A 12,080-nucleotide genomic window follows, 5' to 3' on the forward strand; every position below is an offset into this window, starting at 1 on the left:
TTGGGTTCGATGGAAGGTGGGTCCTCACTGTGTAGGGTTTGCATGTTCTCACCGGGCAGATGTGGGTTTTCTCCGGGTACTCCGCTTTCCTCCTACATCCCAAAAACACGCATGCTAAGCTAATTGGATGCTAAGTCGTCCCAGTTTTGTTTACTTTTGAAAGAGCATTATATCTGGCAAATAGGGCGGTCATCATGAATTGACAAATTATCTATCTTTTTTAATCTTACTAAAAACAAATCTTATGTAATATACTTTTTAATAGGGTTTCCGCCAGTGCTTTGTAAGCCTGGTGGGCCGCCATGTTTTCCTTCACCGCCCGCCCAGGTGAAGAGTACGACAAGACAAAGTATTAAAAATAACAATAATAATATAAATAATGACTGGTGATATGTTCCAATGCGCAATGGTGGCATCTTCTGGTCGACATTTGAAGTATCTGACATTGCACTAAATCGAATTGTATTTTAAAAGGCATGCAGGTAAAATCATGTCGAGAATAAAGTGGTTGAAATATTTGGAATTCGGTTGTGAATGGAATTGAAAATGAGAACGCCCGCCGAGGTCAGCGGCGGCGAAGGCCTTGGCGGTCCGCCACTGGCTGTCGTCATGGCAACCCGCCGACTTAGGAAGGAAGGGAGGAAAGTGAAGGGCTGCAACACAATAGCCAGACTCACAAAAAGCGTGGGGGAACTTTGACATCTAAACACAAGGATTGGGTCACTATACGGGAAATGAAAATGGAAGGCAAAGAGAACTGGTGAAGTATCGTAGAAATTACTGTTGCACTGTACAGTCAATGGCCCGTTAGCTTAGCTCATGTGCTAATAATTTTTGTTAGTTGACAGCTAGTGAACCGACTTTTTTTTATACTGATTCATTCATTTTCGGAACCGTTTATCCTCACAAGGGGGGTTGGGGTGCTGGAGCCTATCCCAGCTCAATGGGTGGCCAGCCAATCATAGGGCACAAGGAGACAAACAACCAATCAAACTCAAGTCCAGGGGCATTTTAGCATCCAATTAGCCTAGCAAGCATGTTTAGGGGTTGTAGGAGGAAACTGGAGTACCCGGAGAAAACCCACGCGAGCCCAGGGAAAACATGCAAAACTCCACTTCACCTGAGATCGAACCCTCGACTCCAAAACCACACACTAACCCAGGGGTGTCAGACTCAAGTTGGTTCACGGGCCGCATTAATGTCAACTCGATTTTTATGTGGGCCGGACCATTTTAGATATAATATTTTGATTTTTTTTTAAATAAATGGATTAAAAGAACTGGATTAAAATCCCTGAATATTCCGTTTTTTATAGATCTAAAAAAATGCTTATTTTAGCTTTTTTTATATATATTTTTAGATTTTACAAAATGATTTTTGAACTAAAAACACAGAAAAAATGGATTAAAAAATTACAATTATTGATAGAAAAGGGGGAAAATCAGGAAATGTAATATACATCAATACTCTTCATTTGAATTTGATCCTAAAACAGAAAGTCGGCACTCACGATTTACTTTTCCGGGCCACACAAAATGATGCGGCGAGCCAGATTTGGCCCCCGGGCCGCCACTTTGACACCACTCTGACTTTCACACTCATCCTCAGGTTTTAGTTCCCAGATGAAGAACACGCCCCTCAAACGCGCACTCAAAGACCCGTCGACGCCCACCATCCAAAATCCACGTGAGGTCCCCTGAGAGCGCCCCCCTGAGGATTACCTGGTAGGCGGAAATGTCATCCCAAGGGGATTCCACCCGGCCCGTTGGGGCGTCTCCGTTCGAGCTCCTCCCCCCGCCGGCCACGGTGGGTTTCCTCAAGTTGTCTCGGCCGTGCTGCTACGCCTTCCCGGCGGGCCACGGCGACTGCGCCTTCTTCGCCGTCAACGGTTTCACGCTCCTGCTGGACGGCGGCTCGGAGCCGCGGGCTTGCTTCTGGAAACTGGTTCGCCACCTGGACCGCGTGGACGCCCTGCTGCTGACCCACGCCGGCGCCGACAACCTGGGCGGCGTCAACGCTTTCCTGGAGAGGAAGGTGGCAGAGACGGAGCTGCGGGCCGCCAAGGACGACGGCTCCGGGGCGCTCATCTCCCCCGAGCTCGGGGTGGTCTTCTTTAACGCCCCCGACGGGTTGCTGGCGGAACGGCGGCCTTGTGAGTTCCACGCGTGGAAAGAAAGTGGGATGGGATGGAATTGTTGAAACCAGGGGGTTTCAAAGTCAGCTGATTATTCTTTTCGTAGACGCTGAATCTTTTAGAAATGAAATGTAAAAACATTTTTTTAGAGCATTTTTCATCAAAAAAGGCAGCAATAGGAAATATTTATTACTGTCAAATGTATAATTTTTACTTTTTTATTTTTAGTCATTCACATTTTCCTTGAGCAATGGTAGTAAATGTTTTTATGTTAAATATTTTAGTTTTTCAATAAAATCAAATAGTTATACAAATTAATTAGTTTTTAATTTTTGTTGTCTTGTTTTTTTTCAAGAAAATCAAAGTTTAAAAAGTCATTCGTTTATTGATTTTTATTGTACTGTTTTTTTTTATAAATAAAATCTAAAATACTTTAAAAAATAATCCCTTTATTTTAATTTTTTTTTTAATTTTTAAAATTTATTGTTATTATTATTTTTGCATTTTTAAAAATCTCTTTAAAACTCTCCCTGTATCAAATCTGTAGTCCTGGATCTTACATTAAACCTTCATTAATTTAATCTAGCGAAAAACAAACTCAATACTCACCACTTTCGCGCATCAAAGACAATCACGTGGCTCCTGGGCCTCGGATTTGGGTTTGATACCGGCACTTCAACTCACATCAATTGATTTTGCCCCTCCCTCTTTTTGCAGGCGCAGACAACGTAGCAAAGAGCCCGGACCAGGCGGCGCTAACTGTCAAACTGTTAAAGAAACTGGACATCCGCCCCCACCCCATGTTCCGACCGCCGTCGGGCCCCCCCGAGCCCGTCACCCTCTTCCAAAAGATGGGCGTGGGCCAGCTGGACTTGTACATCCTGAGCCCGGTCCAAAACAGCCAAGACTACCAGACCTTCATGCGGGACTGGCCCGACGTGGCATCCCCCCGAGACCTGGCCCTTGCCACCCTCAGCTCGGCGTCCGCCCTCCTGGTGTGGCACCCGGCCTGCCCCCGGGAGAAGGTGGTCCGCGTCCTGTTCCCCGGCGTCACCCCGCAAGCCGAGCTACTGCGGGGCCTGCGCAAGCTAGGGAGCTTGGACTTCCTGCGGAAGCCCGAGCCGACCGCCGGGGAACCGGAGGGGACGGGGGACGGCGGGAAAAGCAAAAAGGGGACGAAGCGGGAGGAGGGCGTCGCCCTGCGGCGGACGGACGTGCCCGCCAAAGTGGGGAAGGAGGCGAAGAACAACGCTAAAGGGTTAGCCGTGGAACGGAAGGAGGTGAAAAGGAATAAAAAGCCGAGTGGCCGGGAAGAAATCGTGGTGTCGAGGAACGGCGTCGGAAAGAAGGAGACCCCCGTTTCCGGGGCGAAGAAGGAGAACAAAAGTAAGGTGAAAAAGGACGCCAAAGACGACTCCAAGACGCCGTCCAAAAAGACGAAGAAAGCGCCCGGAAAGGACGCCAAGAAAGCAGAGGTCAAGAAACTAGAGGTCAAGAACCACGCGGTTAGACGGGAGAGTGTGGTCGTGGTAGAAGAGTCCGCCCCACCCGTGCCCCCCAAAACGGCGACGACCCCCGAAGATAGGACGACGGACCCCCTCCGAGAAACGAAAAAAGGCAAAGCGGACGCCTGCGAGGCGGAACCGGGGGAAGCCGTCGTGAAGAAACCGTCAAAAGTGGTGGGATTCCCGTCCCCGCTGAAAGCGCCCCCAAAGACCGGAGCCAGCCCGGATACGGATTTGACCCCGACGGAGTACACGCTCCTGGACGGGGCCCTGCGAGCCAGCCCGCCCTCGCGCTCCTCGGAGGAGAGGACGGTGGAGCGCAACTCCGGGCCCAACAGCGCCGGACACACCCCTTACTGCCTTTCCCCGGACGACGTGTGGGGCGACAGAGACGCCCTGGGGCGACTGCGGGCGCGGGAAGCGGCAGAAACCCGAGAAGACGACCCCAGGGCCAAAACCCTGGGGTTCCTCCCCCTGGGCCCCTTGAAGGAAGGCGCCTCGGACCCGTCGCCCTCGGCGGCCAACACCAGCACGTCCACCCACTCCATGGCGGCCGAGGTGAGCTCGCCGCAGTCCACCGAAGTGGACGAGTCGCTGTCGGCCTCTCTGGAGCACTGGCCCGCCGTCTCGGGGGGTCAGCGGGAGGCGGGACTCCCCGGGAGCAAGAAGCCCCGCCTCCCGCCCGCCCCGCGCTTGGAGACGGCGTCTCACGACGTGGACCTGTGTCTGGTGTCCCCTTGCGAGTTCAAGCATTTTAAGGTAACGGACGGCGGCGCCGGCGAATCCAACGCCCCCACCTGCACCGAGGAGTGCCCGTCCACCACGGCCGACGTGGTCCTGGACTCGGACGAGGAGGAGGAGGAGTCGTGCGGCGTTCCGTCGCGGGACCCCCTCCCCGGCCCGCTAAAGGATAGCCCGCCCCTGTCTCCGCTCCATGACAGCGCCATGCCCGTCCCACAGTCGGACGTCGGCGCTCGGGAAAAGAAGACGAAGACGGGCGGCGTGCGAGGGAAAACATCCGGGGTGAGTTTGTCGTTGCAACAACCATAGTCACATGGCTCCATTATTTAACAACATCATCACCTGATGGGTGCTGGAGCCTATCCCAGCTAACTATGGGCATCGGGTGGGGGGATTCCCTGAATCGGTGGCCAGCCAATCACAGGGCACAAACAACCAACCAATCGGCTAGGGCACATGTGTCAAAGTGGCGGCCCAGGGGCCAAATCTGGCCCGCCGCATCATTTTGTGTGGCCCGGGAAAGTCAATCATGAGTGCCGAATTTCTGTTTTAGGATCAAATTAAAATGAAGAGTATAGATGTATATTATATTTCCTGATTTTCCCCCTTTTAAATGAATAATTGTAATTTTTTAATCCATTTTTTCTGTGTTTTTAGTTCAAAAATCATTTTGTAAAATCTAAAAATATATTTAAAAAAAAGCTAAAATAAACATTGTTTTAGATCTATAAAAAACGGAATATTCAGGGCTTTTAATCCATTTATATAAAAAAAATCTAAATATTATATCTAAAATGGTCCGGCCCACGTGAAATCAAGTTGACGTTAAAGCGGCCCGCGAACCAACCCGAGTCTGACACCCTTGGGCTAGGGGCAATTTCGAGTGGCCAACCCACTAGCCTAGCCAAGCAAGCATGGTTTGGGGATGTGGGAGGAAACCGGAGTACCCGGAGACAACCCACACAAGCCCAGGGAGAACATGCAAACTCCACACAGTGAGGACCCACATGGGAATCGGACCCATGACCCCAGAACTGCGAAGCTAAAGCGCTAATCACTCGTCCACCGCTCTGGGAATATTTAAATGAATCCTTTACGATCTTTGTAATAAACTGCCCCCCCCCCACCCCTCTCCCGCCCAACAGGTGACGGCCACCCTCCCGAAACCTCGGACAGGAAACGTCACGGCGAAAGCGACCCCCGTCGTGGGTCGTTCGTCAAAATGGGCGCCCTCCCTGTCTCGCCGTCCGTCCTCCAGCGAGGAGACGACGGTATTCGTGGACCTGGCTTACGTCCCCTCTGGGGCGTCGTCGTCCACCGTGGGCGTGGACTTCTTCAAGAGCGTGCGCTCTTCTTGCTACGTGGTTAGCGGCCACTGTCCCGAGAGGGAAGAGCTCATGCGGCAGACCCTTGACGCGCTTCTCCAAGCCAAGGCCAGCTGGGAGCACAGCGTGCAGGTGAGTGCCGTTGGAATCTTTACAAATACCCTTTTTTTTCCTGACTACAAGTCGCACCTGAGTATAAGCCGCACTAGCCAAAAAATGTCCCCGCCCCCCAAATAACAGAAAAAAACAAAGTACAAGTCGCATTTTGGCCAGAATTTTTCATTCATTCATTTTCCCAACCGCTTATCCTCACCAGGCTCGCGGTGGGTGCCGGAGCCTATCTAAGTGGGAGACAATGAGACAAAAAACCAATCACACTCAAGGCCAGGGACAATTTAGCAACCAAATAGCCTAGCATGCCTGTTTTGGGGATGTGGGAGGAAAGCAGAGTACCCGGAGAAAACCCACAAAAGCCCGGGGACAACCCTAACTCCACACAGTGAGGACCCACCTGTGATCGATAGAACCCACAACCCCAAAACTGCGAGGCCAACGGTACATTGTTTGCTGTTTGGAAGCCAGGTGGTTAGTCTCTCGGCCTTAAAGTTCTGGGTTCGACCCCAGGACCGGACCTTCCTGTGTGCATGTTCTCCCTGGGCTTGCGTGGGTTTTCTCCAGGTACTCCGCTTTCCTCCCCCATACCCAAAACATGTATGCTAGGCTAATTGGAAGCTAAATTATTCCTGGCCATGAGTGTGATTGCTCGTTGTGCCCCGCCATTGGCAGCCCACCAATTAAGGACGTCCCCCGTAGTTGGCTGGGAGAGGCTCCGGCACCCCCCACGACCCTGTTCAGGGATAAGCAGTTGAGAAAATGAATGAATAATAATGTCTGGACTCTACCCGCAGGTGACTCTCATCCCAACCTTTGAGTCAGCGTCCATGCAGGACTGGTACCAAGAGACAGTGGAGCGTCAGCGGGAGTTGGGGGTGCTGGTCCTGGGCTCCAACAGCACGGTGGCCATGCAAGAAGACACCTTCCCGGCATGCAAGATCGAGTTCTGACCAATTCCCACCCCGCCGTTCGTTTGCCTTTCACCCCAAAGTTGCGTTGGGCCAAACCTGTACCACACACATACAGTAATCCCTCGAATAGCGCGGCTTCACTACATCGTGGATTTTTTTTTCATTTAAATTTTTTTTCTAAATTCATAAAAATGTGAAAATCCACGCTGAAACTCACAAGCGTTTTTTTTGTTTATCGCGGCCATGTCTGGTCTACATTAACCGTGATAATCGAGGGATTACTGTACTGCGCTTGTATTGCATGAAAACACACACACACCAACAAGATTGAACATCTACGGTAGAAAAGTGTCTTGGAAGGCAAAACGTGGTCACCATTTCAATGTTTCTTCGCGTTTAGTTCCAAGTCGAGCAGAAAAAAATGCTAATGCGATTGCTAATGTAAGTTTGATGATGAGTTGAGGTTTCACTATGCAACGTTGCGCTATGTTTGAATTTGTTGAATCTTTGAATGTTGTACATTGTACGTTATAACATGATTTTTTTTCTCATTTAAACGCGATATGATAGTGTTTTTTGGTTTACGTTTCGCATTTTAGCGTGATAGCATTAGCGTTTCTTGCGTTAAACAGGAGTTTTAATGTGTTACAGTATGTGTCACCTTCTAATATGACTTTTAATGTCTTACATTTCAAAGCATTACGGCATGATTACTTTCAGGATACATTTCTAGGTTCCATGTTTCAACACTACTTTAACATGATATCATTCAGATTGCAACATTATTCATTTAAAATTTGACATTTTGTGTGCTTGTTTCAAAAGGATGTCATTTCACATTCTGGCACAATAGCTTTCTTACCTTGAACGTGATTGGTCGCAAGTTTCGTGCTCTAACGTAATATAATGTGGCACATTTCACAACTTAACTTTCCCATTTAAGTCGTCACGTTATAATAATGCGCAAGTTTCACGCAATGCAAAGTTTTTCCTTGGAAATTTTCCGGGATTTTCTCCGCCCCCTCCCCGACAGGCTCCGCCTCCTTCCACCCCAATTTCATCGGGGATTAACGGAATAAAGCCGAGCCGAAAAAAAGTCAATGATCGTGATTGTAATCTGGGGATTCCGCGGGTGTTTGTTTACAAGGGATTGTAACAAAATCACATCAAGCAGATTATTATTATTATTTTTGCACATCATAACGAGCAATGATGATTTTCTGTCCATAAATGACAAATGAATCCCTCTGAAAACCAAATATTAAAGTGTCAATCGTGGTAAATTTGAATGTTAGACCAAAATGTGAAAAGACATAAGTATGTTGAATAGATATAATTTCAGATTTTTAATTGAAATGAAATTCTGCTGCATATATATAAACGTATATACATTGTTTCCTGTGATGTAAAATAAAATGACCTATAACGTTTGTATTTTTTTTTCCTCTTGTTTTGTAACATTTTTTTAAAAGATACATTATTGAGAATATATATAGTTGCTGCATTTAACTTTAATAATTTGATATTTCCCTAAATGTGGGAAAGAATTATGCAAAATGGCGCTTTTACTTGTAAATTATTGCTATTAACATTAATTATTGCGTAACATTTTTTTAAAGATACATTATTGAGAATATATATTATTTATTACTTTAGAATTAATTTGATATTTCCCTAAATGTGCCAAAGAATTGTGCAAAATGACTTTTTTTGCTTGTAAATTATTGCTATTTTCCCCAAAATGTGTCCACCAATCAAAAAATCAGGGCCGTGTTTGGCCCGCGAGCCACAGGTTTAAGACCTCTATCCTACATAGATGTCCCGAAAATATATATTTTTAAATGAATTGGACGTCTATAGCAGTCGATGGCTTAAAAACATGATAATCAAATTCCAACCTTCCCCAACTATAAAAAGGTCAAATTTGCAACATTTCAAATGTTATTTTTTTGCGTCATCATTGTTTACCAAATAACCGCTTTCGTAATCTGTTACCAAAAATAGAGGACGTTGCCAAACAAAACATTATATAAAAAAAGGAAAAAAACAGTCAGGTGTTTCCACATACGTAAGAAAAAAAATGTCACGAGATAAAACATGCAACGAAAGAGAAGCTTCGGCCAATCACAACGCGCATCTGGTTTCGGTCCCGCCCCCTTTCCCCCGTGCAAAAATAAAAGTCACCGAACGTTCTTTGCAGCATTGTTCAAGAGTTTTAACGTTTCTCGTTCCTATCATGTCCCCCAAGGAGAACCTGACTTCCAGGATCACCGACAACAAGTAAGTTCCCTCGCCGATTTTCGCACACTCTGGTCGGTGTAGTTCTGATGGATTGTCGGTGAGGACGACGCGTGTGGAGACTTGACGTGCTTCATCAACTTTCGAGGTTTATATTAAAATCTCGCTTGAATGATAACGCACTGAATTTTAGGTGTAAATTACATATTTAAAGCGGACTTTTATTTGTGTTTAGTGACGTTCATCCTGACTGGAAGGGATTGTGCACATTTTAGTTGTGGTTTCGTTTTGTAATCATCACTTTTAACCCTCGTGGGGGTGCTAGAGCTCAGATAACTATGCTCAGATTTGCCACTCAATCACAGGGCACAGTGAGATGTACAACAATGCACAATTTTATCATTAATATATTTTATTTATTTATTTTTTCATGATTAGAAAAACATTTTTAGTGAATACAATGTTAATATAAAAAATAGAAAGTACATTGAAATTAATGAGAACAGAAACAGGCCCTCTAAATTGATTTTTTCCTCCCATAGTATTTCACTTATTGCATAACATTGATCTCGATAGGGTCCAATTCAGTTAAATTTCAGTTTCATTGCCTGTCCAGTGAAAATTGATTGGTAATGCCAATCAATGAGTTAAATGTAAGGTTGTTGTTTTTTCAAATCGTAATTTGAGGTCATTATAATTAGCAGTCACGTGACCTCAAAGGAAGGGTGGTCAATCTGTGGTTGGCGGTCATTTTACTGCACTGTGTATAGACAGACCAGAATTCTCAGTTTTTTTGGAGGTGGTGGTGGTAGCATTTGCTGGTTTGAAATGCTAACTGGTCTTCATGGTGACTTTCCAGAATGCGGTCGGTGGCGTTGGCGCTGGAGGAGCTGTTGGTGACCGCCCAGAAACAAGAATGCCTGACGGTCGGCATCTACGAGTCGGCGCAACTTCTCAACACGTGAGTTGGGAAAATGCCTCCAGTCAATCTTTCTCCAAACCAATAGGGGAAGCCATTTCTTGCGTTGAACTCACATCGTCTGCCTTTTTTAATGATCAATTTCCCACCAAATTGAGCTAATAACGTTGAAATGTAGACGTGCACTGTCGCCAAAAATGGGCAAAAAATGTGACTTTTGGGCGACTTTGAATGATCGCAGGGATGCGGACAGCGTGGTGCTGTGCGTGCTGGACGCCGACGGCGCGGAAGACGACGTGGCGCTCCAGATCCATTTCACGCTGCTGCAGTCGTTCTGCTTTGACAGCGGCATCACCATCCTGCGCGTGGCGGGTTCGCCGCGACTCCGCCGGCTGCTGACGACCGCGGACGCCGCCGGCGACATGCACTGTATGCTGGTCACGGTACGGCCGCCTTTGGAATTCCGTCTTTTCGCTCAGTTGGACGACTATTTAAAGGCAAATGTCCTATTTTCTACAAAACACTCGTTTTAAAATGCCACAAATCCGTCTGGGGGGCACCCTGAATTGGTGGCCAGCCAATGGCAGGGCACCAGGACACAGACAACCAATCACACTCATAGCTAGGGAATACTGGAGTACCCGGAGAAAACCCACGCAAGCCTGAGGCGAACAAACCACCAATCACATTTAAGGCCATGGACAATTTAGCATTAAGTTAGCCTAGCATGCACATTATGGGGGTGTGGGGGAAACTGCAGTACCCGGAGAAAACCCACACAAGCCCGGGGGAACAAACTACCAATCACATTTAAGGCCATGGACAATTTAGCATCCAGTTAGCCTAGCATGCACATTATGGGGGTGTGGGAGGAAACCGCAGTACCCGGAGATAACCCACGCAAGCCCGGGTAGAACAAACCACCAATTACACTCATGGCCATGGACAATTTAGCATCCAGCTAGCCTAGCCTGCAAGTTTTGGGGATGTGGGAAGAAAACGGAGTTCCCAAAGAAAACCCACGCAAGCCCAGGAGGAACATGCAAACTCCACACAAGGAGAACCTGCCTGGATTCGAACCCAGAACCCCAGAACTGTGAGCCCAACCCGTTAACCACTCCCCCCCTGCGCCGCGCATCAATGTTTTAAATTTAGCCAGGATATTTTTGTGTATATTTTCCATTGTAAATCGATTAAGCATTTACAATATTGCTATCTGCGTAGCGAGATAAATAAATATGAATATTAATTACTTTTTTTTTTTTTAATTGAGTCCTAATATTAATGGAAACGGCGATTTTTGGTCCTCAGAACCCCGAAGCCAATCACTGCCGGCTACGTGAAGTGGGCGTCTACTGCCAGGAGAGCCTCCGCGTGGACCAGTGGGTCCCCGAACTGGTCCTGGAGGACCGTTGAAAACCAACGCGGGTCAACTTTGAACAGCTGCGGAAAGGGGAAAAAAACGCACCGAGCCGAGGATGCGCGTCCAAGCCGGCGGACTCCGGGAAACGACAGGGCAGGCCGGCTTGTTTCTGGGAAGCGGAAGTGGAATGCGGCCAAAGTCGAACGACCCGTAAAATGCACATGACAACTGTTATGACAATTTGGTGTTCCTCTATTTATGTTGCTGCTATGAACATTTTTTGGTGTGAAACAGCAATGGACTGCCTATTTTTATTTAATTTAATAAATTATTTTCTGTTTGGATTGAGCGCGATTTCCGTCTTTTATCGGACTAAAATGACACATTCTACGTCTTGTCAAACAGCCTTGGGCATCGAATTTTCTCCCACATTGGTAAACAAAACTCAAAAAGGGGCGGAGACAGAAACCGTCAAACAGGTCAAGCCAGCCAACCAGCTCTTGCACATACACACTTTCCATTCACACATTAGCCGCTGAAACCTGCCTTCATTCATTTTCTGAACCACTTACCCTCACAAGGGTCACGTAGGGTGCTGGAGCCTATCCCGGCTAACTACGGGTATTAGGCTGGCGACACCCTGAATTGGTGGCCAGCCAATTGCAGGACACAAACAACCAATCGCAGTCAAGGCCAGGGACAATTTGGCTTCCAATTAGCCTAGCATGCATGTTTTTGGGATGTGGGAGGAAACCAGAGTACCCGGAGAAAACCCACACAAGCCCGGCAAGAACAAACTACCAATCACACTTAAGGGCCATGGACAATTT

The 12,080-nt window shown here is 47.3% G+C and overlaps 2 protein-coding genes across 2 annotated transcripts; both read left to right on the top strand.

Annotated features, from left to right (window-relative positions):
• The first annotated feature begins 1,655 nt into the window (after positions 1-1,655).
• Positions 1,656-4,744, top strand: LOC144089515 (microtubule-associated protein 1S-like). The gene is made up of 2 exons (XM_077620431.1): positions 1,656-2,152; positions 2,852-4,744. The coding sequence occupies exons 1-2, from the start codon at positions 1,735-1,737 to the stop codon at positions 4,687-4,689; spliced, it is 2,256 nt and encodes a 751-aa protein (XP_077476557.1). The 5' UTR covers positions 1,656-1,734; the 3' UTR covers positions 4,690-4,744.
• A 4,125-nt stretch (positions 4,745-8,869) lies between these two features.
• On the top strand, positions 8,870-11,598 carry LOC144090219 (growth arrest and DNA damage-inducible protein GADD45 beta-like). Its single transcript, XM_077621578.1, has 4 exons — positions 8,870-9,010; positions 9,828-9,929; positions 10,129-10,330; positions 11,199-11,598. Exons 1-4 carry the CDS (start codon positions 8,967-8,969, stop codon positions 11,301-11,303), a joined length of 453 nt encoding a protein of 150 aa, XP_077477704.1. The 5' UTR covers positions 8,870-8,966; the 3' UTR covers positions 11,304-11,598.
• Positions 11,599-12,080: the final 482 nt, after the last annotated feature.

This window comes from Stigmatopora argus, chromosome 15 (assembly GCF_051989625.1).
Source record: "Stigmatopora argus isolate UIUO_Sarg chromosome 15, RoL_Sarg_1.0, whole genome shotgun sequence".
Classification (NCBI taxonomy): Eukaryota; Metazoa; Chordata; class Actinopteri; order Syngnathiformes; family Syngnathidae; genus Stigmatopora; species Stigmatopora argus.

What these genes read in the sequence shown, in the direction of transcription:
- LOC144089515 (XM_077620431.1), top strand. Translation starts at nt 1,735, where the DNA reads ATGTCATCCCAAGGGGATTCCACCCGGCCCGTTGGGGCGTCTCCGTTC. An exon ending in GCTGGCGGAACGGCGGCCTT is followed by an intron (nt 2,153 to 2,851) that starts GTGAGTTCCACG and finishes CTCTTTTTGCAG; the next exon opens with GCGCAGACAACGTAGCAAAG.
- LOC144090219 (XM_077621578.1), top strand. Translation starts at nt 8,967, where the DNA reads ATGTCCCCCAAGGAGAACCTGACTTCCAGGATCACCGACAACAA. An exon ending in TCCAGGATCACCGACAACAA is followed by an intron (nt 9,011 to 9,827) that starts GTAAGTTCCCTC and finishes GTGACTTTCCAG; the next exon opens with AATGCGGTCGGTGGCGTTGG. An exon ending in TGCACTGTATGCTGGTCACG is followed by an intron (nt 10,331 to 11,198) that starts GTACGGCCGCCT and finishes TTTGGTCCTCAG; the next exon opens with AACCCCGAAGCCAATCACTG.